Genomic DNA, 27415 nt, shown 5'->3' with positions numbered 1-27415 from the left:
CTTTTCCTGTTATCCTGCTAACCATGTTCCAAACTGTGCGCTCGTGTGGACACAAATTAGTGCTTTACAAAAGCTTTCGTAAATTTTCCATCCTGGCCTGCCGGCGCGTTTTCCTGCTTCTAGACTTTATTTTCCTAAAGTTTTCGAGATTTTCAGCAGTCGGAGAGTTCGGAAACAGCCGCCATGCTTCATTTTGCTGCTTGCGCACTTTTCAGCGCTCGTAGTATAAACCACGGTAAACTTCGTTTTCCAGAATGACCATTCGTTTGTTGGATGCTTTTGTTGTGGCATCAATAAAAAAAAAGCTGTGAAATTGTCGACAACAGCACCTATGCTTTAAGTACATGTGTCAGTCCAACCTGAACGAGTGATGGCATACATTTGCTTCCAGTCCTTGCTTTTTAAGAGCCGTTTGGGAACCAATCAAGGGCATTCAGTTGATGTAGTTTAGCTCAAAACTACGAAAAAAATGGTCACTTCTATAGGGTGTACTGAATACTTTCTATTGGAGTAGAGGCGCAAGCGATGAAGTAATGTGTTTGGTCTAGGATGGCATACGTGTGATAATGATGATATGTGGAGTTTAACGTTCCGAAACCACAATATGATTGTGAGAGACGCCGTACTGGAGGGCTCTGAAAATTTCGACCATCTGGGGTTTTTTAACGTGCACCCAAATCTGAGCACACAGGCCCACAACATTTCCGCCTCCTTCAAAATTGCAGCCACCACCACCGGGATTCAGTCCCGCAACCTGCGGGTCAGCAGCCGAGTAGCTTGACCACTACACCACCGCGGCGGAGTGCGGAATAGGTATTGTTAGTGATATTACATTATGTTCATTCTCTTCAATTCAAGAGACACGCGCTCGACGAGAGAAGAAACTGTTCAATCAGTCAACCTTCCGTGTCACATCGAGAGTCACCTCATAGCCTACTATGGGTATTTAGGTCTCCAAGGAGAAGGTAAGGTTCGCGAATTTCATGAATCAAAGATTTCAAATCTTTGTCTGTAGCTGATTGTTCGAAGGAATGTATACAGTGCAAATTGTGATCAGTTTCTCGAAAAGAGAAGCTCGAACAGCCACTACCTCAAGCAACGCTTGGAGTTGTGTGTGCATGCGATCTCTTGATTTACTACAATAGCTACACCACTGAATGATGTTATAGCATTATCACGGTTGTTTCACAAAATAATCTAGTTACATAGAACGTTAGTGTGTTTTGATTTTGATTGTGTTTATTGCACGCGAAGCACTTTTAGGGAGTGTTTGTTTAAAAGTTTTTGGACATCGTCAAGGTTCCGTAGAAGGCCCCTGGCGTGTTATCTTATAGTTTGGGTGTTCATGATGAAAGTATTGTATTACTGTGCGTACGAAAAGCGATTGTCTGTTGAGACGGTAAGCGGAATTCAAGTAACAGGACTGTCACCTGACTCAGTTATATGCTTGTTTGTTTTATTGGTATGCTCCAAGGAGCCTCGCCAGTCTTTCGGCACCAGGGGTGCCGCCTTGTCCATTGCTTCCTCAGAGGCACTGAGTGACCGCAAGTGTGAGCTGGTTGTTCGAAGTTTAGACATAGCCTGACGAGGTTAGGCGTTAAGACATGACGACCCTAGGAGTCTCCGAATTCTGTTCGTGAGTAGGTGGAGTACACTAAACTACTGCTGCTTTGGGCGCAGGCACAAAATCCCACAGCTCGCTCTGCGTAGGACAAAGGAGTGGTGAGGGCTGGCGCGACGCTGCCCCCTGATGCGCTGCTGCGCACAAGTTCTTAAGCCGAAGAACAGTGAAACCCTTCTTGCTTCTTCGAACGAGATATTTTCCTTCATCATCAACGTGATCTTTTTTTTTACAAAATAAACACGATCGTGAGTATGTCGCATGATTTTCATCTCAGTTTATTCAGTGCGCTGGTTTTTCGCAGGTGTCGGAGGTGTGGCCCGAAACTCCACATTGTGAATAAGTTCGCCGGCCATGACAGCTTTGCAAGCCATGGTCATATCTCTCATATTGGAAGCACTGTCGGAGATTCAGCATGTATAGTTCTACACGTTGGTTTGTTTACTCAGTTGCAAGTCTCTCAGGAAGAATGCTGAGGAGCCAAAGGTAAAGTTCATATGTTTTGTTGGAATGCATTTGCCATCTTGCCTCTTGATTTTCATGGCATTGACTACGTTCTGTTCTTCCCAGCCGTCAAGAAGTTCGGCATCTGTCAATCAACAAGGTCAACCTCCGACCAACTCCTCGGACAATGTTCATCGAGCGATGTGCTGAATCAGTGAACCTTCATCTAAAGTTTTCAAGCTGGACAGTATTACATATTTTGCCTTGTCTCGGACTTGAATGAGGAGGTCTCCGTTGGCTATTTTTGCTGCTTTGTAACCTGTTTCAAGAGTGTCTATTAGGCACCTTGAAACTAGGAACTGGGAATTTTTTACAGGTTTTGCTGGTGGAAAGTACCCTTTGTTGTGAAAGTTTGCTTCAGTGCGTGCCCTCTTCAGGGAACGCTCAATGGAGGGTTGAAAGATTTCGCCATAAAGTATGAATTGTGTTTAAGAGCGGTGGCAGCTACCCATCACTGAGCCCAACGAGGGGACGCTGGAAGACATGAAGAAATGGCTTGCATACGCCAGCTGTACGCCACCGCTATAGCCTGATGTGACGCGTCCCAAGGTGGGGTGAAAAAATGAGGAAGTACACATGCCGTCAGAAACAACAGTAACTAATAGAAAGGAGAAATAGACAGGACAGATAAAAAGTGAGAGATAAAGACGCAGATGTAGGGAGAGAGATGTAGGAAAAGGGGACTACCGATTTCCCCTGAATGGGTCTGCCCAGGATGGCCATCTACGTGAAGGCGAGGCCGAAGGGGTGTGTTGCCTCCGCCGGGGGGCCCTTAAAGGTTCACCCAGCATCGGCTCAGCCCCCAGGATCCCCTTTTCTTCGGACACGGCTCAGCCACGCAAGGCTAGGCGTTGGAAGGAGTGGAGACCCTCCTATTAGCGTGGGTCCATGGTTTCGCTACGAAACAAAACGCCTGTTTTCGCAGATGCTCTGCGGGGGTATATTCGGAAAGTGAATGGGGGCATGACCGTCTCTGTAAATAAGTCGTAGAGCACTGTGAACGCGTCATGGATGGCTTGCGGACGTGTTTCGTGCTGCGCGTGGCAGCCTCCCAGGAGGTTCTGTCTGATAGTTCTGACCCCTAGGAAAAGGGGCACAACTACAGCATTTGTTCGAAATTACAGTACTCGTAATGACAGTGTGGGCAGTGGGGTGAGAAATCTAGGTCGAGTCTGTGCAGTATGGTTGGTGTGATGTACGTTTGCATCTGTAGTTGCCGAAGTGTAATTGCTTGTGCTTTATTCAATTCAGGGTGCGGAAAAGGGTAACCGCTGCACCCTAGTTTATGAGCTGTGGTGATCGCGTGAAACGTAATCAGTGGATCCTTGAAGTCCATAGATCCCCGTTGGCTACACCTCTGAGAGGGTGGCTCACCACCGCGGGTAGCTCTTTCGCATGCTAGCTGCTGAGCCTTCTCGTTCGGATTGCCGGTTTGGCAAGACGAGAGATTACCCATATAGGCTGCGAACCACGCAATATATGTCAGAGAACTTACAATTCATTTTTGTGAGTAGAAACCTTATTCGTGATGTGAGCAGCCGTAGTAGAGACAAAACAAGATGAGAATGACTGAATGGCTGTTCTTGAGTCTGAAAAGATGGTGACGTACTTTCTTCGTTTGCGAAGAGCGACTGTGTTTGCAAGTTCCTCGGCTTCGTGAGTGAATCTGGTGACCACCGTGGCAACGTTGACAAGGCATCCTTTCTCATTACCAACAGTGACGACACACGCATCATTCTTCCAGTATTGAGCTGCATCGACAAAGAGGGCAGCTGAGCTTAAGCGCCCGATCTTGCTCATGATGGTCTCGGCTCTTTCTCGTCGGTGTCCTTCGTTGTGCACCAAATGGATGGCCCTGAGGACCGGGTCAACGCATATAGCTCTCTTATCTCAGCAGATATACTCTGTTTTTATGGTGGCATAAAGAGGGGTTGTGGGCCGGCTTCTGGGAGGATCGTGGTGCCTGCTTTGGTAAGTGACAATCACCATAGATGAGCAGTTCGTTGAGCTTCAAAGAGCTCCGTTGCTGTGTTATGCAGTCCAAGCTGTAAGAGCCGCTCCGTGTTTGTGCATTTCGGAAGAATTAGGACCCACTTTAGCGCCATACTGAGAGAGTCGTCAATCTTATTAAGTTCCTTCTTTGCCAGTTTTAGTAAAGGCACGCCGTAAATAATGTGGCTGAGGAGGAACGTATGCAAGGCTTTCATGAAATTATCCTCCTTTAGCCGCTCTCTGTTGTTGGCAACTCTGCAGATGACCCTACTGAAGCTGTGAGCGCTCTTCTCAAGACGTCTGAGTACATCGGTGTTGGTTTTTCTGTACATTATGATTGTGACGCCTAGAACATTAACCTATTCACAGATGTGAATTGGTTTTCCACTTCTCGATTGCAGAGTAGTAGGCTGCATTGAAGGCGGTGACAAGTCAAGTTCAAGACAAAATGGATTCTGACTAAGGGGGAAGATATTGTAGAATCGTTTTTTTTTCTTTATACGTAAATTCAACACTTGGCTAAGTTGCTGCGCCCCACGATCTCTAAGGCAAGTACTCCGTAGTGGCCGTGGTGCCACAGACCAAAAGAATCGCACTAGTTTGTATCTGGTGACAGGAGGCCAGAACAATGAAAAAACTGAAATAAAAAAATTGCCTGATCACACGTGTGATATCGGTTATCAAACGAGCCATGGCCTAAGACCATCGTCACGATAAAGCGCTTTAAAAGCAGAGCATTGCTTCAATAAAAGGGCATTCGTTCCTGTCTGGTCCCGGCGTCCGTGTCTTTCTTTGGCCACGATAGAACAACACGTACAATAACCCCCGTATTTGGAAACGCCCGTCGACTTGAATTCCATCCTTTACTTGACTGAGTTGAGCACTGCGCCGGTGCTCGACTGAAATTGACGCTGCACTTCTCAAGAATCGCTTCAGAATATTCCTGATAGCAGTGACTTGGTCTGCCAAGAGACGGCGCTCCCATCGGCTTTTTCAAGTCGAGGAGAGTTCTTGAGTTAAGGAGCGTTTGTGAATACGGGGGTGATAATCGGCGATATGCGAAGTACGAATTAGAAAGGTTGATATATGTCACTTTAAAATCAGAACAACGTTACGAGGTGAAGGAAAATTATGCCGTACAATCCTTCCGTGTCATGATTATTATATTTGCATGTGTCGTTTACTTTCGTCAATGACGTCACGTGATACCAAACATAGTATATGTGGAGCTAGCAAAACGGTCGCCAGCACCTCCATTATACTCCATTGTAGCGCTGTCACGCGTGCACGCTGGGCACAGCGGCGATATGTTAGCAAAACTCGAACACTCTATAACCTGACGCCAAGCGTGAGTGACGCGACCAGCGTTCCATCGATGTGGCCTGACGGCAACCGGCGCGATATGTGACATGCTACCATTCGCCCTGATGCGTTATCTAGAGTGCACTGCGTCTGCCTATTTTTGTGACGGAGCGACACAGCACGCGCGTACGTAAATTCAACAAAGCGCGCTGAAACGCGCATACGTCAAAGCAGCGCAGCGTGGCGCGCACCTGTGAGTATGTGGCAGGACCTGCGCCTGGCGAGGCAACGCCTGCGTGACGCGACGAAAAGAACGCCGGTGTGCACGCGCACTGGGTCAAGCCGAAATGTAATGGCGCCTTTACTGTGGCATGTAGTCATGTTTAACATGAAACGCATCTCATTATTATCATGTTTGCACCAGTCACATACCTTTGTCATCCATTGACGTCACGTAATAAAAAATTTGGCATATGTCAAGCTAGCGAAACAGCCGAGAGTGCATCAGAAACGTGGCGTGTAGTCATGTTGCTACATGACACGCATGTCATGATTTTCATGTTAGGGTCTGTCACTTTTCTTAGCCATGCATTCATGCGATACCATACCAGTTATGCATCATGCCATGTGAACGAAACCACCGCAAGAGCTGCAGAACCATCAAATGTATATCTTGACATTTAATACATACATGCCATGATTTTAACTTGACTAGTCAAATATTTTTTCATACAGTCATGGTATGCCATACCAAGTTTGGCATCAATACCGTTATCAAAATGGCCAGGAGAGCTGAAAGTCGTAGGCGGCTAGATAGATAGATAGATAGATAGGTAGATAGATAGATAGATAGATAGATAGATAGATAGGTAGATAGATAGATAGATAGATAGATACGCTCAATGTCGCCGAAGTTCAATAAGCATTTTTCACATTTAAAATGAGCCTGCATATAACGAAATGCTGGTGTTTCATCTAGGCATCGCTGATTATTCTCCGGCACGGTCTAGTGGCTAGGATACCTGGCTCTCACCCAGAAGGCCCGGGTTCGATTCCCGGTGTCGGAAGTATTTTCTTTTATCTGCTATCATCAAGGCATTGCTGATTGGTTCCAGCTAATTCGCAAATGCATTCACGCGACTGAAAAATTGGTTAGGAAGGAATTAGTCAAAGCAGTCGCTTTGCGACAGTGTGCGACAGTTCGCGACTGTTTGCGACCAGTCGCAAAAGGTTCCACGACTGCTGTTAATCGCTGAGGTGAACCAACCATTAGAAATGCATTCGTGTTTAAAATTTGCAAGTGTAACAGAACGGCCTTACACATCAAGATGGTGTAGTGACTAAGGCACTCGGCTGCTGACCCGCGGGTCGCCGGATCAAATCCCAGTCATAACGATGTCATTTTCCATGGAAGGGTAGTTGCTTGAAGCCCATGCACTTAGAATCAGGTGGACTTTAAAGAACCCCAGGTATAGTCCGAATCTCCAGAGCCCTCCACTACGACATCCCTCCTAATCATAAGTTGGTTTTGGGACGTTAACACGCCACAGTAACTAATACAGAGACCTTAAAGGCCCACTCTGTCATTCTTCACTGGTTTTCTTATTGTAGTTTTGTGTCGTAATACTAAGCGTGCTGTTCGATGTCTTGTCCTTGCAATGTTTTTTTATGCAAATACAGATCAGCATTGGCTGTTTCGTTTGTGTGAAGACGCCCCCAACACACATCGGTGGACGCGATGATAATTGTTGTGCCGGTCGAAAAGTTCAACCACGTGCTCTTTTTGCATGTTTCCTGAAGTTTTGTTCACTATGAAAACAAATACTGTAGTCACCGTGCAGAGTACTCATATTGTTAAATACAGTATATTCCGGCAGTTTCCCTCATTTTGGTTACTCAGCCTTGAAAACAACTAGAGTATAGTGGCAAAGGTATACTTGGCTGCAGCAAGATCGGTACACCGACGTTACGGGAAGAACTGAAGCAGTTTTATTTATGATAAGCATGCTACTAGAACGACCATGAGAAGCTTCTTACAGAAGAACACAAGGTCTCTGCTGTCTTTCAGTTATAACGAGGTGTTCCATGTTGCATACGCGCTATGAGAACCAACATAGACGCCTCGGTGAAGCGGAAAGGGGTCTGTGAACCTTATTTATTGTATTATTGATGAATACTGAGGAACACATTTCGCTTGAGGAGTCGCGCAGCGTTGCTGTTCTTGGTTGGATTCACGGGAATGGTTCGAAAATTTTCTAAAGTCCACCAGACTGCCTTTTACCGCAGATGAATTTTCATATGAGCTGCACCGGACGCAGTGCTTGCCTTTTTGCTGCTCGCAGACAAGCGGGCTAATGCGCGAACATCTGTACCACTGAACGCCTTTTTAAACGCGCGAAAAAAACCAAACAAAAATTACTTTCTGGCGCAATTGGAAGGTGGCTAAAGTGTCTATTGTACAATTTCAAGTTTAGATTTTAGTTCGGAAGGAAAACTAGTCTACGTGCCAGAACTTTTTTTCCTGTCGGTCGTCTAAACGACATGTGGGCTGACACAAGCGGTCATTCTTTAACGATTTCCAAAATACAATCTTTTTCGTAGGACAAAAGTATGCTCGTTGCCACCAATATAAAGAACAATCTTTTTATTTTCACCACAATCAGAATTTTTTTCCAAGCAGTAGAAACTCTTTTTTACTGTCAAACTGTTAAAGAAAAGTGGAAGACAGAAATTAGAAAACGCAAATATACGCTTAATATCTCGTTGAGAAAGCGAGAGTTGGCCATTTTTGTCCTGTCACTATCTGTTCAAGGGTATGCACATGACAATCATTTACTTCCAGTGAAGACTACTCGTAGAGAATGTTCGCTACATAATACAGTTGAGCTGAAGCGTATACGGTAGGTGTTCTCAAATAACCTAATGGTAAATGCAGACCCACCAGTGTAAATTGACAGTGTGGGAATATTAGATCTTTGCAGCGCTAATCTATGGGCCAGAATTTCGAGAACAAGAAAAAAACGAACTGTGGAAAAAGATAAGTACAACATAGCGTGCAAAAAGAAATATTGCTGAGTGGGTCAGAGACCAGACACAACAAACCCATCATCAAAATAATAGTGGGTCCTTACTGGTTCCTTAACGCATAGGGCCGAAAACAGATTATCTGTTGGAGCGATGTTGCTGATAACAAGAAATAGTAAACGCTATCGAGGCCACTATACCACGGGGAAGTGTGCTGTAGTAAAAAAAAACAACTTGCAGGCAGAAAATACGATATGGTTGCACAAGAAAAAGGTGCAATTGAGACCTTTGGGACAGATCGTCGTCATATCGGGTACAAAATAATTTGGCTCTGGAAAGTGATGTGCTCAAAAGTAAGAAGAAGACACATTTAGCATTATATCACTGCTTCAAGAAACCTTACCTCGAAGATGCCTTCCGCTTCACAGGTTGCTCTTGTCGCTAGTGCTAGAAGTACGACGAAAACATTCACGTGGGGCGCGCCTATCATGATGCTAGCTTGGTGTGCAGATTAACAAAGGTGATGCATGTATTTATATTCAAATTTAGCGTACTGGAATGCGATGGATCTGATTTGGCACAGCCGCAACGAGAATAACAAGGTGAATATTTTAAGCCTCTTCAACAGCTTTCATTGTTCCCTTTGATGTATGAGTTGCTTTATAAGAACCATTATATGTTATTCAGTTCATATTTAGTTTATTGAAGTAAGTAATAGTTAACTCCCTAGAATAGCAATATTAGCCTTCGTGATAGGTAAGGTTGGCAATAGCAGTGAGGTGGGATTCCAGCAAAGCTTTAAGGCTGCTTTTCTGTTGCCATTCTTTTTGCGTATTCTGCCACGTGTGTTAGAACTTCGCCAGCACACTTAAGGTTGAATGAATAACTGAAAAATCAGTTCTGTGTTTTCAAGTTGCGAGGTGTCATCTGAGATAGTGATATCTAACAATTACTCTACTCTTTTAAAGTAGTAGCATTTTAATGTAACGTTCCTAATGCTTATATTGCATCAGAGAGTGTGTGAAAGTAATTCTCTCTTCTGTTTGTTACTATGACCATCCTCGAGAAAAGAGCGAAAAAGATAAAATGACATATTTGAAGGCCTCAGCTGAAAGCATGTCGCAGTATTTGACAAGCGTAAAGGCACTCCAGTTTTTAATAACTGACATGCCATTTGTAGGACTTCGTAACCTCGGGGTCACGTGTCATTTTAGAGTGATGTGGTTGAAAACAAGAGTGCACAGACCCAGCTTTCACGGACATCAGCGTTCAGTTTGCCTGTCTTTCGCCACGTGCCGCATGACATTTATCTTTTTGAATCTCGCGCGTCGGCAGAAGATTCGTCGCGGAAAAAGAAAAAAAAATCAAAATTCAATACGTGGCTTGGTTTGCCGCCGTGCGTCGACAACGGCGAAAAAAATAAGACAGGGGAGTTTTAACAATAAAGAAAGTAGCCAATCCATGATTCTACGGCAACGAATCGTTCTATGCACCAGAAAAAGGAACGCTGCCCGACTGAACCAGAAATTTTGAAATTGCAGCGAAACGTTGTCTTTTTTTTTTCGTTTTTGCAGCATCGCAGATATGCCCACCGTTAGTCCAGCTTCCAACGCAGAGAAAAGGTCATCAATGTGCTGGCGCGGCAGCGACCTAAAGCAAACCTGATAAGTAGTGAAAAGTTTCTAGAAAGATGCGTTCGTTGACACTGCGCCACAGAGACCCAGGTTGTCGTTGCCTCTTCGTATAGGATGGATGGATGGATATGGCTGTACCCTTTAGATCAGGCGGTGGCTAGCGCCATCAAGCCGTAATACTTAATGAACCCAAAACTATATTTATTTTTTCTTCCTTAAAAAGTGAGTTTGAGGATTCGTACTTTGCAGTGAAGAGTTTAATTTTCACTCGTGCCTTGACTTTAGCCACCAATCAGATAACCTCCTTCTAGTTAAGTCTACTTGCTTAAAGTCTATTTTGCCCTCCCGGTCCCTAAACCCCAGTGCTTTGAAAAACTCTGCGCCGTCATCCTGAACTATAGTGTAAAGCCCTTTACAGAACATTATCAAGTGTTCGGCAGTTTCTTCTTCCTCTCCACACGCACTGCATACTGTGTCTACTCCTTCGTATTTGGCCCGATATGTCTTGGTTCGCAGTACTCCCGTTCTGACCTCAAACAGTAGAGAACTACCCCGAGTATTATCATAGATCCTTTCCTTGGCAATTTCCCGCTTAAACGTTCGATAGATCTCAAGTGCGGACTTCTTAATCATGCCCATTTTCCACATGTCAGTCTCCGTTTCCTTCACTTTCTTCTTAACCGATAGTTCTTCTTGGTTTGGCCACCTGCTGTTTTCTAAGTATTTACCAGTCAACTTCCTGGTTCGCTTCCTCCATTTTGTATCGACATTCTTCATGTACAAGTAGCTGAAAACCTTCCTAGCCCAACGCTCCTCCTTCATTTCTCTCAATCGCTTCTCAAATTTTATCTTGCTGCTAGCTTCCCTGCCTTCAAATGATGTCCATCCCATATCACCTTGTACTCCCTGATTTGGTGTATTTCCGTGAGCTCCTGAAGCAAGCCTACCTATTCCACGTTGCTTAATTTCTAATCTTGCTTGAACTTCTGATCCCATGCACAAGACCGCATTGCCGAACGTCACCCCAGGAACCATGACCCCTTTCCATATTCCTCTCACAACATCATACCTATTGTAATTCTACAGTGCCCTATTTTTCATCACTGCTGCATTCCTGTTACCTTTAGTCGTCACGTATATTTCGTGTTCCCTCAGGTACTCGGTCCCATTGCTTATCCATACGCCCAGATATTTGTATTTATCTGTTATCTCTAGCGTGACCTTCTGTATCCTAAGCTCACTACCTTCGTTGTCATTGAAAATCATGACTGCTGATTTTTCCTTACTGAATCTAAAATCTAACCTATCTCCCTCATTAACACAGATGTCCATCAATCTCTGCAAATATTCCTTGTTGTTGGCCATTAGCACTATATCATCTGCGTAAATTAATGCTGGTAGTGCCTGATCAAAAAGTTTTCCTTGTTTGACTAAAGAGAGGTTGAAGCCCAGCCCACATCCTTCTAATTTTGCCTCTAATCCTTGTAGGTACATCATGAATAATAAGGGTGACAGGGGGCACCCCTGCCTAAGCCCCTGTTTTACCTCTGCAGGCTTAGATACCTGTTTTTCCCACTTTATAACTACCTTGTTACCTTTAAAGATACCCTTTAAAAGATTAGTGACTACATGTTCCACGCCTAGTGTGTCCAGTATTCCCCACAATTCCTCTTGAACCACGCTATCGTACGCTCCCTTGATATCCAAGAATGCTAGCCACAGGGGCCTGTGTTCCTTTTCTGCTATTTTGATGCACTGCGTGAGTGAGAACAGATTGTCTTCCAACCTCCTGTGGTTCCGAAACCCATTCTGCAGTTCCCCCAGCACCCCTCATCTTCTATCCATGCCTGCAGTCTTTCCTTTATAATCTGCATCGCCAGCCCGTAGACCACTGATGTCACTGTTATAGGACGGTAGTTGTTTATGTCAGCATTGTCCCCCTTTCCTTTATAGATCATGCTCATCCTGCTAAGTTTCCATCCATCGAGAACTTCACCATCGATTATTATTTTGCTCACTGCCTCTCTCAAAGCCTGCTTAGACTTCGGACCTAATGTCTTTATCAGCCTAATTGGAATGCCATCTGGGCCTGTTGATGTACTACTAGGAATCCTTTTCTCAGCCCTTTCCCACTCTCGTTGTGAAAATGGAGCCATTGCCCAATTTATTCGTCCTTGTCTATAGGTCACACGATAAGGGTGACGCCTGTCTTCGTCCTGAGACCTTGGTTGGGGTGGTGCCTACCGACTCCCAATCAGGCACAAGTCAGTCGCTTAGTAGAGTCAGAAGCGGGCCACAATAATTGCCTGACCAGTGCCAAACCATGCAAAAAGAGCAGGCCTCTCAAAATGATGACAACAGATGTGACAACCTAAACGAAGGTAACAATAGTCAATCCTAATGAAGTCATGTTGAGCCCTGAAAAACCTAATTAGCTACGCATAAGTAAGCTGATCAACTCGCACTGTAATGACCCCTATTTCAACTAAGCTAAGATTCTTGTATACCTGGTGAAGGCGCACAAGATAAGATGCCCGGAGCTTAGCGTAATACTAGTAAAGGCTGAGTCTACCTATAGTTCTAATTCGGTTAACTATCCAATTTGGTTGAGGTTCACATAGGCTGCAACCTATTATAGATCAAGTCTCGAACAAGGAAATTAGGCCTATCATTTGTTTACAGAAATAGGATACTTATAGCTGATCTTTTACTTTTTACCAAGAAGATAAGTGAGGGTTGGATTTAAAGCTGCCAATTAGCTTGAATAGCTACGTAATCTGCAAAGTGTACTTCGGAGCATTCGCAACACACTCTGCTGCACAAATGAATGAACAAGAAAAAAGTTACTGCGATGTAATTTTTAAAAACCATAATAATCTGAATGACTGAGATAAATAAACAGCAACGAAATATAATCTAAGTGAGAAAGAAACAGAAATATCACTAGCGATACAAAGAATTTTATCTCGAAATATGAAGTGATAGATGAACATGCACATAGCACACACACACACAAAAATGAACACTCGGAACTCGAAAATATAGTGTGGAATTTCCACAACTAAAATATGGAGAAAGAAAGAAAGAAAAAAGAAGGATGCTAGTGATGATGTGTGGGTTTTTACGGCACAAGGGACATTTTTGGCCAAAGAGCGCTATAAGCATTTATAAGTGAAGAGCAATGGTTGTCATGGAAATTATATGAACAGGATGTGAACAATGGTGATGTTACACGGCTGTAAAGAGGCCTTCAATTCCACGTCCAAAAGTGGATTGAAATTAAAAAGTATTGAAATAAAGGTGATGACATGAAACGTGTAGAGCTGAAATAAATAACAGGGTTGGTGGTGAAAGCCGCCCCAGCTGTTTTCTCCAAAAAGGTCAAGCTACAAATCCCCTTGGTTTATGGAGCGAAAACTATGTACATCTTGTGAAAACAAGAACAGTGATCAGGAAATAGAAAGGGCATCCCTACCAATGAGCATCACAGGATGTAGTAAAACCAGCTGCCAGTAGGCAATAAAAGTGCTTTTTTCTTAGAGCTACTTCACTACACTGTACTTGAATGTGGAGAACTGTGTGTAGATCTCCACGCCTCTCACAGATGGTTTCGTCCCCACCAAAGAGAACGTATGTGTGTGTACAGTGTGTGCCTCTTATCTGTAGCCTGGTAAGTGTTACTTGTGTGCAGCATGATCTTGATACCGGTGGCCAGTTTCCAAGTATCAGTTTGATAACATGTAGTTTGTTTTCTGTTAGCTTGTCCCATAGGTGCTGCCAGCACGATTTGAGTTCTCATCGCACGAAAGGCTTCAAATCAAGTGCAGGGACAGCTAAAGATTCATTGGCCGCAGTGTTGTATCGAGCGGATGCAGCTAGCTGATCCACCAACACGTTTCCAGTGGTCTCGCGGTGCCCTGGCACACAGCAAACTACAGCATTTCGTTTGAGAGCGTATATCTTGAATAATAGAGAGTAAAGCCACACAAGGACAAGTTTTTCAAGTTTTTCAAGAGTCTTCAGGCCTGTTTCCACGCTCAGCGAATCTGTGTATATTACTGCGCGTTGTAATGGCAGTTCCATAATATGTTTGACAGTCAGAGATACCATATGAGCTTCTGCGGTGAAGATGCTTGTTTCGTAGTGCAGAAAATTGGAATGGGAAAACGATGACCAAACAGCTGCATAGAGCACACTAGTGGGATACATTGAAGTATCTGTGAAAAATTCTGGGCAAGTGTACTTAAGTTGGAGTTCGAGGAAGTGCTTTCGGATATGTCCAGTTGGTACGTATTTAGTGACTCCCACGAGAAATAGATCGCAGTCTATTAGCATCCACTTGCACGGTAAGGCATATAGTGCTCGAGCCGCCAAAGAATGTTCTACATGTGGCACAGCTGTTTCCTCAGCGAGCCTCCTGATACGAAGTGAGCAGGGCTGTCTCAGTAAAGGACGGTTATTCAACAAAGTATAATTATATAGATCATTGTTGTTGAGTGAGTGGGATGTTCTTCGTCTGCGTTAACCTTGAGAGAGTATGTAAAAGACATGTAACAAATCTGTTGATGGAGCGAACATTCATTTGATTCTACGAACAGAATCTCCAAGGGGCTAGTTCGAAAAGCATCCGAATAGAGGCGAATGCCTAGATGGTGAACATGATCAAGAAACATTAAGGCTAATGGTGTCGCAGACTGATAGATTGACGAGGCTTTATTATAAATTCATCAGACATTTGCTGTCACTACCCCACGTAGTGCGTGAGAACATTTTCAAAATAATCATAATTTTAAGGGACCTGTCTTTTAATGCTTGATGTATGGGATGATTGTAAGGTTTATGTCTAATATTAGTCCCAGAAACCTATGCTCGGTCTTCCCAGACAGACGTTGACCATGAAGGTCAAGTGCTCTTCTGCACGTTGGTTTTAAACCATTCTCATCTGGTTCTCATCTGGCCAGTGGGAAACCTTGTTTCACCCTAGTTGAAGCAGACGTTCGCGCATTGTAAGGTTGCATGATTTGAAACCAACCTGTACATTACCTACATATAATAAGTAAAAAAATATATCATGGGAGAAACAGGCACAAGACTCCTTTTGAATATGAAAAGTGTGCAACTCAATACACCTCCTTGGGGCACTCCTGTTTCTTAAACAAATATTCGAAATAAAACAGTGCCAACTCAGACACAGAATGTCTGGTTGGGCATGTCGTTTTTGCTGTGACAGATCTCGCATTATACCAAAGCGCCATGTTGTATCGTGCGCCGTTTTCATATCAAGAACAAGAAGAATTAAATGCCCCTCCTGCCATTGCCAAAGACAAAGTGAGACCTGTAACCCTGCGGCGAAGCTGTCTCCGTGAGAGTTTCCTGAAGCGAAATCATGTGTGGCTTATGCTCACGTGAACGCACAAACTGCGTGAGCCCGGCGCAGTTACATAGCCTAAATAAGTGTTTGTTATCCTAATATGGGTTTCATATGGTGAACTGCGTTAAGAAACCTCCGTTTCTGAAGTTAGCCATTTCTCACCGCACCACAGAACCCGGTGTTGAGTCTTGGAGACCAACACTAGTTTCTAGGGTGTTGACCCCGTCCCTGAGAGCAGTCGCCGTTATGACTAAAGTTATGAGTCATGACTGCGGCTTGGAGGCCATTTACCGATTTCCTAATGTCCTTAATGTAGTTCGTAATCTCGGTTTTATTTCTTCGAGCTCATGTTCTCTCTCAATAGGGGCCGCAAGGGCCTGTTTCTTGGCGGCCCGCATGGGCGCCATTGCCTCGGCGAGAATCGCAGGGAAGATTGGCGCGGGCGAATGGGATTGGCGAAACGACTCGAGCTGGGCCCTTAGCAGCTCCAATGCGGCGCTGAGCTGCTCGTTCTCTCTCTCTAAGGGCGCCTTCACACTGGGCATTCCGGCCATCAAAAGTGCGCCGAATTCAATTCGGTGGCGGCTAGATACGCCGAAAGGGCCCTCTCCATGCTGATCGCCTTCGGACCAATTTCTGCGAATCGGTCGCCGTGCACCAATCGGAATGCTAGTCAAAGAATTTTGAAAAATGGCGGCCAAGTTCTACTCACTTGTAATTTCGCAGTTCACGTAGTTGAATGTTGTTCCCAACGCGAATTTAGCCCAATATGTGCTTACTTCACATCCCTATTTTGTGGAAGAAGTGGCCGAGCTTGTCGCTGTCTTGCAGAGCAAAAAGATTCAACCAACGCCACTGGTGTCGGTGATTTTTATCTGCTCTTCAGGCATTACATAAGAAGTGCTTCTTCTTCTTGTTTCCGGCGTACGAGAATTATCGAAGGGTGGACCAATTAGTAGTGTAGTAGCGTTTGCAAGTCACGGCAACAACCGAGTGACAGCGCATCTTGCCCGCGTTGGCCTCGTGGTAGATGGCATAAGCGCGAGACACATGATGAAAATTCGGATGCAATTTGCAATACGGCTGTTCGTGCCAACAGCCGCATCTGATAGACATCGAACAGGATCCAACAGCTGCGGCGATGATTCGTACGCCGCACTTTCATTCAACTTACTGAATGTTGCCGCACGGCAACACGCCGGTTTGGTGGGCGCAGCCAATGGCATTGCGTGAGTATCACAAGGGGTGCCACAGGTGGGCGCCGTCGCAAGTTTTTGCCTCGCCGCACTGATAGCACTGATCGCCTTTGTATTTTAGGGGTGAAGCTCCTTATAGCGTGGCTTGTGCGTCCCTCGTTGTAGTGCGTAACCACCGGTGGCACATACCTGAAAGAGCGGTCCTTAGAATTTCCGTCATATGGCGGCACTTGTGTATGATGAATACATGAAGAAAAGATGTGAGATGGCTGTACTTGGAGTGTTCACTGAGTAGACAGATGGACGAATGGACAGACATACACATGAACGGACAGACAGAAGGGTGGACGCATGGACGGACGGATGGATGGACAGACAGAGGGACGACCGCATGAACAGACGCACGGATGGACAGACAGACAAACGAACAGCCAGATGGAAGAATGGACGTACAGGCGGACGCGTGGACGGATGGACGCACCGATGGTCACGCGGATGGATGGGTACACGGGCAGACGCATGGACGGACGGAAGCACGGATGTACTGACGAACGCTTCGCCTCAACAGTCATCACTCACTCCGTGGATATGCTTTGATTTTTGGATACCGCCATTGTTTGTGACATCAAAAACATTGAATAAACTGTTTTTGACGTGGAATAATTCGTTAATAAATAAAGTGAGGCTTGTAGTGTGCTATTCTGCAAAGCGACGCCCATTTTCGAACGAACGACGAAATGTCTAGCCGGAATAGAGGCCGCAGGTAAACAAACAGTGGTACCAGCGGTCTTAGCAAACCGCCCGTTTTTTTCCCACTTTTGCTCTTTAGATTGAGGTCGTTGAATAAACTAGTTGCACGTGTGAAAGCGTCATAAAAGCGCAGTAGTTTCTATCGTGTTGGTAAAAACAAGCGCTCGACAATGAGCTCACGTTGGCAAGAGGTGCTACTGAGAACCTCGGCCGTGCTAGGCCGATGCTCGAAGTTGGTAATGAATGTGGACAGTGTCGATGTTTTTCATTTGCGAAGGCGTAGCTTTGTTGGCGATGTTATTAGACAACAAAGCATGGCTGCATGAACTACTTCATTTTCTGCTTAATAAAGCAGAATCGATTAGTTCCAAGCGTGCAAGCTCAGGGGCTGTATGTGGGCGAAGCTTGAGCGCTGATGGCTGTTCACCGTAAGTGTCGTGAATCGTCGTACTCGGCATGCAGTGTCGCGCGCCACATTGAATGCCAAATCGCACAATTTGTCTCGCTCTATATTCGGCGGCGTGGAGCGGGTTCAGTGGAAACGGCACTGTGTTTCAGCGGCAGGGGAAGTCCGACCGCTGTAAAAAGCGGATGCTTCAGTGTCGGCTGGGTTACGGTAAGTGCGTAATTCTAAAATTACAGTTCTCGGACGGTGAACCTTTCGTTACCTTAGGAGGCATGTGTTTAACTTTATCAGCCGACTTGCTCGCTGTAATTTGTGCCGATTGGCTATGCCCTCGCGATCTCCGACGTCAGCGTAGCTCTGGATGACTGGGCTGGCGCTACGCCAACTACTGACGCCGATCTTCAACGACAGCGTAACTCTGGCCTACTGGACTTGCCCTACGCCTTCTTCTGACGCCGACAAGAGCTCTCGTCAGTGGTGCCCCGTCCTCGGACTCCTGCGACTGTGTCCATCTTTCCCGTCTTCTCTTTACTTCCGTCATTCGCTGTCCCTCCGCCTCACTCTCTCTTTCGTCTCTCTATATCTCTTTACCTTTTATTCATGTCCTTTTATTCACTTCTCTACCCCCATTCCTCGTGAGCTACTGTTGAGGTGTCCTCCCCCTTAAAGACAGTAACGGGGCTCACTTTTTCTTCTCTTCATTTAAAATTACTTCCAACCCCTTTATCAGCCCATGTTGTTTGCTTGGTCTAAACTCCCAAGTGGGAGCACCCGGCGCGTTCATCCTGAGAATTCTGGCCGATAACAGTGCGTGGAATCTTATTCGGCCACGGCCAGAACCACCGATAGGGCTTTCTCAACGCCGATCGCTCTCGGGCTGCTTTTGTGGCGTTTGCCACTGAGTCAGTCACCGTGGACCAAAAGAAGCACTAGTCAAGGAATTTCGAAAATAGGCGGCTAGATTCTACTCGATTGTCATGTCGCAGTGCATGTAACTGAATGTTGCAAACAACAGGAGCTTAACCCTTCTGTGCCTACTTCACGTCCCACTTGCATGGAAGTGGTGACCAAGCTTGTCGCGGTCTAGCAGAGCGAGACAAACCCACCAACGCCGCTGGCGTCAGCTGTTTTGCCCCGCCGGGGTGGCCTAGTGGCTAAGGTGCTCGGCTGCTGGCCCGCAGTTCGCGTGATCGAATCTAGGCTGCGGTGGCTGCATTTCCGATGGAGGCGGAAACGCTGTAGGCCAGTGCACTCAGATTTGGGTGCACGTTAAAGAACCCAAGGTGGTCGAACTTTCCGGAGCCCTCTACTACGGCGTCTCTCATAATCATATGGTGGTTTCGGGACGTTAAACCCCACATTTATTCAAGCGTCAGCGGTTTTTCGTGCTCTTCATGCACTACAAGACAGAGTCTTGCCAGCAAAGTAAGCAGTACTGCTTCTCCTTGCTTCCCGCGTTCGAAAATTATCGAAGACTAGACCATCGGATAGCCTGTACTCGTCGACAACGTTTATTGACCCTAAAGGGAAAGCTACGAAGGTGGAGCTTCTGCACATGTAGCACTACGCGAAGTAGTCCGTTTTGCCACACGTTTCGTACCACTGTGGAAACAATTGGGGGTGCATCATCAGAGTTTCACGTAGACGCAGACGCCACGTAGCATTCGAGGGGCACGTAAAAAGGCGGGACTCTTTCACGTGTTAAAAAACGCGAAGATAGAACACATAAATTAAAAGAAATAGGAATATCTCACAGGTGTAAGCTGCGTGCTGTCTCAAATAGCTCCACGTAAAAAATGAAGAAAGAACACTTATGTTGCACGCTGAAAATTTGGGCGCTACTTTGAAACTACCTTCACTGGCGAAAGGATAAACGTCATTTGGCTCCATCATGGAGTTTCTCAGGAATACCCAGAGGGAAGTGTGGCGCCACCGTCTATGCGAATTTCTTAAGGGGCGATGCTGGAGCGCCGGGAATGACAGTATGTGTGTCTACGATGCTTGTGTTGGCTGCTATTGAGCAAGGCTTCGGTTCAATGCGAATACGATTGCCTAAATAAAGCTTCTCTGAAACAAAAAGTTTATCAGAGGATCTTATTGAGGCGTATTATATTCTAAAATAAAAGTCCACTTACCTTGACGGCACAACCAAACGGCGAAGGAAAGAAACGCACGTCATAAAACTGGTAGAAACAATGCTCGCTTTGTCGTCTGCCTGCAAAGTTTAGCGGACGTTGGTTACTTCGTACGCTTCGTAAAAACGGCACATAAATGTAGAAGGTTCTAGTGTTAAATACAACACATTTCTGTGATCACAAAAATAAATTGCTTATTAGGTTCTCTTTTGGCAAAAACTCAATCCTTCTAACGTGAAGCCAGACGCGTCTTAGAGATATACAAATCCGATTCAAGTTAGATCCTCATGTATACCGTCATTATCTTGCATTCAGCAGCTCACTAGCGCCAGATTTTCTTCTAGCTACTGTTGTGAGAAACTCCTTGGGGTCAGTAGCTTTTCCTTCAGTGCCAAGAAAACTTGTCGCCAAATACAGTGGCATTCGCGTGCCTCGACAAAAACTGGGTCACAGCGCGTTATGACCCCGTGGTAGATGGCAGATTCGGCGACGCGGAACGCGTCCAGGGTGAACGACGCTTCGTTTCAGTGACAGGAGCATTATGGTTGCTGTAGGAAGCGTATGCTTCAGTGTAAACTAGGGGTACCCCTAGCTCACACCTAGGGGTACCCCTAGAAGTAAGGGTATCTATAAGAGGTTTGACAATGTTTCAATCTGTCGAGAGGAGCATTGCGTAGGTTGTGCGACGAACTTGACCCTGTCATTGGATGCCAACGAGCCAGTTGCCTGCAAATATACCCCCATGTAGCAAAAAAAAAAATCCTGAGATCATACGATGGTCACTCACGTTTGCGCGTATTTAATAGCGGTAGCGTTGAAGCGGGCCTCTTGCACTGACGGTGTGACTCAGTCCCTCCTCTGCTGTCGTAGCCACCCAGTATGTCCGTTAATGTCCGTTGACGCAGACAGACAGACAGACAGACAGACAGACAGATAGACATACAGACAGACAGACAGACAGACAGACAGACAGACAGACAGACGGATGTATGGACGGATGGAAGGAGGAATCAAGGTTTACCCACGAAATTCTTTCAAGCTTTGCCCCACTCATCATCATTCCCTCCGTGGGTATGCTATGAATTTTTTTCATGTCAGGCCCCTCATAATTAGGTGCATCTCTTAGCTTCTGGCGCAGCAGCAAACGCTCAGCTATAGTGAAATCGTGCCTCAGCTTGATGGCTTAACGCCGCAAGCTTGTGGTGCTCCTTGCCCCGCCATGGTGGTCTAGTGAATAAGGTACTCGGCTGCTAACCCGCTGGTCACGGGTTCGAATCCCAGCTGTGGCAGCTGCATTTCCGATGGAGGCGGAAATGGTGTAGGCCCGTGTGCTCAGATTTGGGCACACGTTAATGAACCCCAGGTGGTCAAAATTTCCGGAGCCCTTCACTACGGCGTCTTTCATAATCGTATGGTGGTTTCGTGACGTTAAACACCACATATCATCATCATCATGGGGTTGCTCCTTCATGAAGGCGAGCAGGTTCACGCGCTGCACCTCGGAAACGTGGAGGACACGCTCGTTTTGGCTATTGGTTGAGGTGTCCTCCGCCATGAGTTCGATAGACGTAGCCAATGGCTTTGAAAGTCACGTTGTTTAAATTGTAATAGAGGTAGAGACATCAGTAGAATAATTGCTCGAAACTGCATTGCACCTAGTTCCACCACTAAACAAATGGATGTATGGATTGATGTGGCTGTACCCTTTAAATCAAGTGGGGGCTCACGCCAGCAAGCCGTAGTACTTAGTGATCCGAAAACTGCATTTATTTTTTTCCTTTAAATAGTGAGGTTGAAGACTCGTACTTTGCAGTGAAGTGTCCGATTTTCACTCGTGCTTTGACTTTAGCCTCCAATCAGATAACTTCCTTCTAGGTAATTCTACTCGCTTAAAGTCTATTTTGTCCTCCCCGTCTCTAAACCCCAGTGCTTTGAAAAAATCTGCGTCATCATCTTGAACTATAAAGTGAAGCCTTTTACAGAACATTATCAAATGTCCGGCATTTTCTTCTTCCTCTCCACACGTACTGCATATCGTGTCTACCCTTTCGTATTTGACCCGATATGTCTTGCTTCGCAATACTCCCGTGCTGGCCTCAAACAGTAGAAAACTACCCCAAGTATTATCATAGATCCTTTCCTCGGCAATTTCCTGGTTAAACGTTCGATAGATCTCTAGTGCGGACTTCTTAATCATGCCTATTCTCCACATATCGGTCTCAGCTTCCTTCACCTTCTTAACCGATTATTCTTTTTGGTTTATCCCCATGCTGGTTTCTAAGTATTTACCAGTCAAATTTCAGGTTCGCTACCTCCATTTTGTATCGACATTTTCCATGTACAAGTAGCTGAATACGTTCCTAGCCCGACGCTCCTCCCCCATTTCCTTCAATCGCTTCTGAAAATTTATCTTGCTGCTAGCTTCCCTGCCCTCAAACGATATCTATTCCATATCACCTTGTACTCCCTGATTTGGTGTATTCCGCAGAGCTCCTAAGGCAAGCCTACTTAATCCACGTTCTTTAATTTCTAATCTTGCTTGAACTTCTGATCTCATGCAAAAGACTGCATTGCCGAACGTCAGACCAGGAACCATCACCCCTTTCCATACTCTTCTCACAACATCATACCAATTGTAATTCCACAGTGCCCTGTTCTTTATCACTGCTGGATCCCTGTTATCTTCAGTCGTCACGTATATTTCATGTTCCCTTTGGTACTCGGCCCCATTTCTTATCCATATGCCCATATATTTGTACTTTTCTGTTATCTCTAGCGTGACCTCCTCTATTCTAAGCTCACTGCCTTCATTATCATTAAAACGGATGGATGGATTGATATGGCTGTACCCTTTAGATCGGGCTGTGGCTAGCGCCACGAAGCAGTAATACATAATGAACCAAAAACAAGATTTATTTTTCCCTTGAATAGTGAGGTTGAGGGTTCGTACTGTACAGTGAAGGGTTTAATTTTCACTCGTGCCTTGACTTTTGCCACCAATTAGATAACGTCTTTCTGGTTAATTCTACCCGCTTAAAGTCTATTTTGCCCTCCCTTTTCTAAACCCCAGTGCTTTGAAAAACTCGGCGCCATATCCTGAACTATAGGGTGAAGTCTTTACAGAACATTATCAAGTGTTCGACACTTTCCCCTTCCTCTCCACACGCACTGCATACCATGTCTACCCATTCGTATTTGACCCGATATGTCTTGGCTCACAATACTCCCGTCCTGTCCTCAAACAGTAGAGAACTACCCCGAGTATTATCATAGATCATTTCCTTGGCAATTTTCTGCTTAAATGTTTGATAGGTCTCTAGTTCGGACTTCTTGATAATGCGAATTCTCTACATATCAGTCTCAGCTTCCGTCACCTTCTTCTTAATCGATAATTTTTTTTTATTTGGCCCGCTGCTGTTTTCTAAGTATTTACCAATCAATTTTCTGGTTCGCTTCCAACATTTTCTATCGACATTCTTCATGTACAAGCAGCTAAATACCTTCCTAGCCCAATGCTCCTCCCCCATTTCTCTCAATTTCTTCTCAAATTTTATCTTGCTGCTAGCTTCCCTGCCATAAAATAATGCCCATCCCATATCATCTTGTACTCACTGATTTGTTGTATTCCCGTGAGCTCCTAAGGCAAGCCTTCCTATTCCTTGTTGCTTAATTTCTAATCTTGCTTGAACTTCTGATCTGATGCACCATACCACATTGCCGAACGTCATACCAGGAACCATGACCCCTTTGCATAATCCTCCCACAACATCATACCTATTGTAATTCCAAAGTGCCCTGTTTTTTGTTACCGCTGCATTCCTGTTACCTTTAGTCGTCACGTATGTTTCGTGTTCTCTTAGGTACTCAGCCCCATTGCTTATCCGTACGGCCAGATATTTGTATTTATCTGTTAACTCTAGCGTGACCTCCTGTATTTTAAGCTCACTACCTTCATTGTCATTAAAAATCACGAATGCTGATCAGGAATGCTGAAATCTAACCTATCTCCCTCATTACCGCTGATGCCCAACAATCTCTGCAAATCTTCCTTGTTGTCGGCCTTTAGCACTGTATCATCTGCGTACATCAATGCTGGTATTGCCTTTTCAATGAGTTTTACTTGTTTGAAGAAAGAGAGGTTGAAGCCCAGTCCACTTCCCTCTAATTTGGCCTCTAATCCTTGTAGCTACACAATGAATAATAAAGGTGACAAAGAGCACCCCTGCCTAAGGCCCCGTTTTACCTCTGCAGGCTTGGATATCTGATTTTCCCACTTGATATATACCTTGTTACGTTTATATATATCCTTCAAAAAATTAGTGACTACATCTTCCACGCCTAGCGTGTCCAGTATTCCCCACAATTCCTTTTCAACCACGCTGTCGTACGCTCCCTTGATATCCAAAAATGCGAGCCACAAGGGTCTGTGTTCCTTTTCTGCTATTTCGATGCACTGTGTCAGTGTGAACAGATTGTCTTCCAACCTCCTGTGTTTCCCGAACCCATTCTGCAGATTCTCTAGCCCCCCTCATCCTCTATGCATGCCTGCAGTCTTTCCTTTATAATCTGCATCGCAAGCCTGTACACCACTGATGTCACTGTTATAAGACGGTAGTTGTAAATGTAAGCTATGTCCCCATTTTCATTATAGATCATGCTTAGCCTGCTAAGTTTACATCCATCGGGGACTTCATCGATTATTACTTTGCTCACTGCTTCTCTGAAAGCCTGCTTAGACTTCTGACCTAATGTCTATCAGCATAATTGGAATGCCATCTGGGCCTGTTGATGTACTACTAGGAACCACCTTCTCAGCAATTTCCCACTATCGATGTGAAAATGGAGCCATTGAGCCACTTGATTCATCCTTGTCCATTGTGGTGCATAAAGCACGTCTTCGTTGAAAATTTTCTGTCACCCTTGTTCTTGTATATTCAATAGCTTCGACCCCTTTTAGCCTAGCACATTGAGCTGTAGTTATAAACCTCTGCTCCAGGCTCGTCTCATTTTTTAGGGAGCTTTGATGGTTTCAAAATTTCGCAGCTGCCTTTCTATCTTTTTTATGTAATTCTGCCAGCCACTGAGCTCCCTTTCTTCTAATATTTTCATTGATCTCAAGGGATGTATCCCTTCTACAGCTTAGAAAGATTTGCCATTTTCTTTCAACATCATCTGTTGGTTCACCCCGCTGCTTAGCATGTCTGTGTTCCTTAAAGGCTTCCTGACGTTTTGCTAAGGCTCTCTTACTTTTTCATCCCACCAACTTTTGGGTTTGTGTCTTATTTTGCGGGGTGACTTGTCACGTGCCTTAGCAAGCTCTAGCTCAAAGAGTCTAATTTGATTCATGTATGTCCACACTGTCTTATTATCCTCAGTGATTACTTTGTCAATTCGTTTAGTAGCTATTTCAATTTGCCTTTATGAATAAACATTTTCTTGTAGTTGCTCAACTCGTCTCCTTTCCACTTTCACTGCATTTCCGAAACTTAGATTGATACGTTTATGATCACTACCCAGACTTCTGGAGCCACCTTTATTTATGTGCATTTCCCTGAGCTTATCATACATCATATGTGACATCAGTGCCTAATCTACCGTCGACTGCAGCCTTCCTACCTTCCATGTTATTTTTCCTTCCGACTTCTCGGTACTGTTGCAAATGATCAAATCATGCTTTTTACACATATCCATGATAATTTTGCCTGTCGAGTCGGTATAACCATCTATATTTCTAGTGCGCATTCATATCTCCTAGTATAATTATCTCGCACTCTCCTCCTAACTCCTCAATGCCATTTGATATACACTCTACCATTGCCCGCTTTTCCTCTCTGGTATTTGCTCCCGTTCACAAGTACACGAAACCAAGGATTGTCATTTGCCGTGCCACTTTGCCTTTCAGCCATAAATGCTACTTGCACTCCTGTTGGACCCTTTGCCAGTCTGTACATTTATGAATGAATGCTTCAATACTACCCCCCTGTCTGTTGCCTCCTGTTCTATTACAATATTCCCACGCGTTGTCCGGATTTTTACGAGGTTGTTCTCTGTCCCTCAGATGTGTTTCTACAAAACTGTATACCATCGGCCTCTCCTCCCTTAGCTGTTCTTCTATGTCTTCCCACCTAAGCCTATTCTTGCCATCCTGCATGTTAATAGACCCTATGTTTGAATTGGCTCAGCGCTCGTGGCAACGTCTATTTCTGCCCCGGACTCTACCTATCCTAGATTCTGGTGCCACTTTGGAATCATATCTCTCCATACCACCTGTCAAGGAGTCTCCCTGGTTGTTTTTCTCGTTACTAGCTACCCTGCACCCAGAAGAGCCCACGCGCCCCCCGAGAAAGCTACAGCGCGTCCTGCAAGTCGCTAACCCACCTCATTACCTAGCCGCACATCGAAGTGAATTCTGTCTAGTTGAAAACCACCCCGCCTATGCACCTCTCTGTTTATTTCCACCACCTCAAAGCCTTTCTCTCGACTCATCAGCCATATTTCTTAGTTTGCATTGACAACCGCTCTTTGCAGGTTGCTGTCATGCACCGGTACCCCCGGTATCGTGCATATTTTTACCTGAACTAGAGGAGACTTGGCGCGCATGTGATCGATCGCTTTTACCAGTGTGGTTGCTAGTCCTGCTGTATCTGGCACGCCACGTTCTGCTACGTGGCGTGCCACCTGGCATCATTTCAAGACAATACATAAAATTACGTTTAAAATTACGCCGCATTTCATATGCAATGTTTGAAAATGAGCTCCAACGCATTTCAGTAGTGAAAAATATTAGATAAGCATTCCTTAACTTGTTAAAAACACTTCTCAAGTTGTTATACGGTCCCCAAGCTGAGATCCTATTTGTGATGGAGGCATCCATTTTTCTCATCTTTTGTTTGGTTTGCCTTGTCCTCATGACCAATGCCGACCTCCCACTCTTTTACGTAACGAACGAAGCGCCTCCCGCCGAATTTGGAGCGCGTACAAGATCGCACCACTATTCCATACACTTGGCACCTATGTACGTTTTGTACTCCTGAGAACGCCGCTTCATCATTTTGAGGAGCTACAGAAGTCACAGAAAAGCGGATACTACGCGACAAACCATTTCCTCTCGTAGAATGGGATGTGGAAGCTGTGGCGTCTACGTTGTTAGCCGTGGTTTCTCCTGTTTGGTTTCTTGGTGCAGCTGGGCCAACGACAACGAAGGGTGTTGTAGGCTGCTCAGGGAAATTTGTGGGTTGATCATTCAGTTTTTCAATTGATGTGATCTCTTCATCATCATCACTTGTAGCATTTTTGCTAATTCTATTCCTTCAAGAAGCTGCGCGGTGCTGTCTTCTATATTGATACCTGCACTAAAACAAAAACACCTGTCTGAGAAACCAGGTAGGATATTAGCGTATTTGCACCAGGTAGCACGAGACCGTTACATGTGTGTAATGGGGTAAACATTCAGCTCAGCGACACGTCAGTAAAAAATACT

At 45.1% G+C, this 27415-nt stretch overlaps 1 protein-coding gene and 1 non-coding gene across 3 annotated transcripts in view; one reads left to right on the top strand and one right to left on the bottom strand.

The window, feature by feature from the left end:
- LOC119170225 (uncharacterized) overlaps positions 1-9004 on the bottom strand; it is an 80067-nt gene extending 71063 nt beyond the window's left edge. The window contains exon 1 of one of the 2 annotated variants that reach the window (XM_037421340.2): positions 8847-9004. In XM_037421340.2, the coding sequence (XP_037277237.2) occupies positions 8847-8933 (87 nt within the window). In that variant the 5' untranslated portion in view covers positions 8934-9004. The remainder of the gene's footprint in view (positions 1-8846) is intronic. The other variant, XM_037421324.2, reaches the window with a different exon arrangement.
- Positions 6415-6486, top strand: TRNAE-CUC (transfer RNA glutamic acid (anticodon CUC)). Its single transcript has one exon. It is a non-coding gene; the product is annotated as a tRNA-Glu (tRNA).
- Positions 9005-27415: the final 18411 nt, after the last annotated feature.

Source organism: Rhipicephalus microplus, chromosome 3, assembly GCF_043290135.1.
Source record: "Rhipicephalus microplus isolate Deutch F79 chromosome 3, USDA_Rmic, whole genome shotgun sequence".
Lineage (NCBI taxonomy): Eukaryota > Metazoa > Arthropoda > Arachnida > Ixodida > Ixodidae > Rhipicephalus > Rhipicephalus microplus.
Note: the sequence above shows the minus strand (reverse complement) of the source record. Positions and strands in the feature narration are given on the sequence as shown.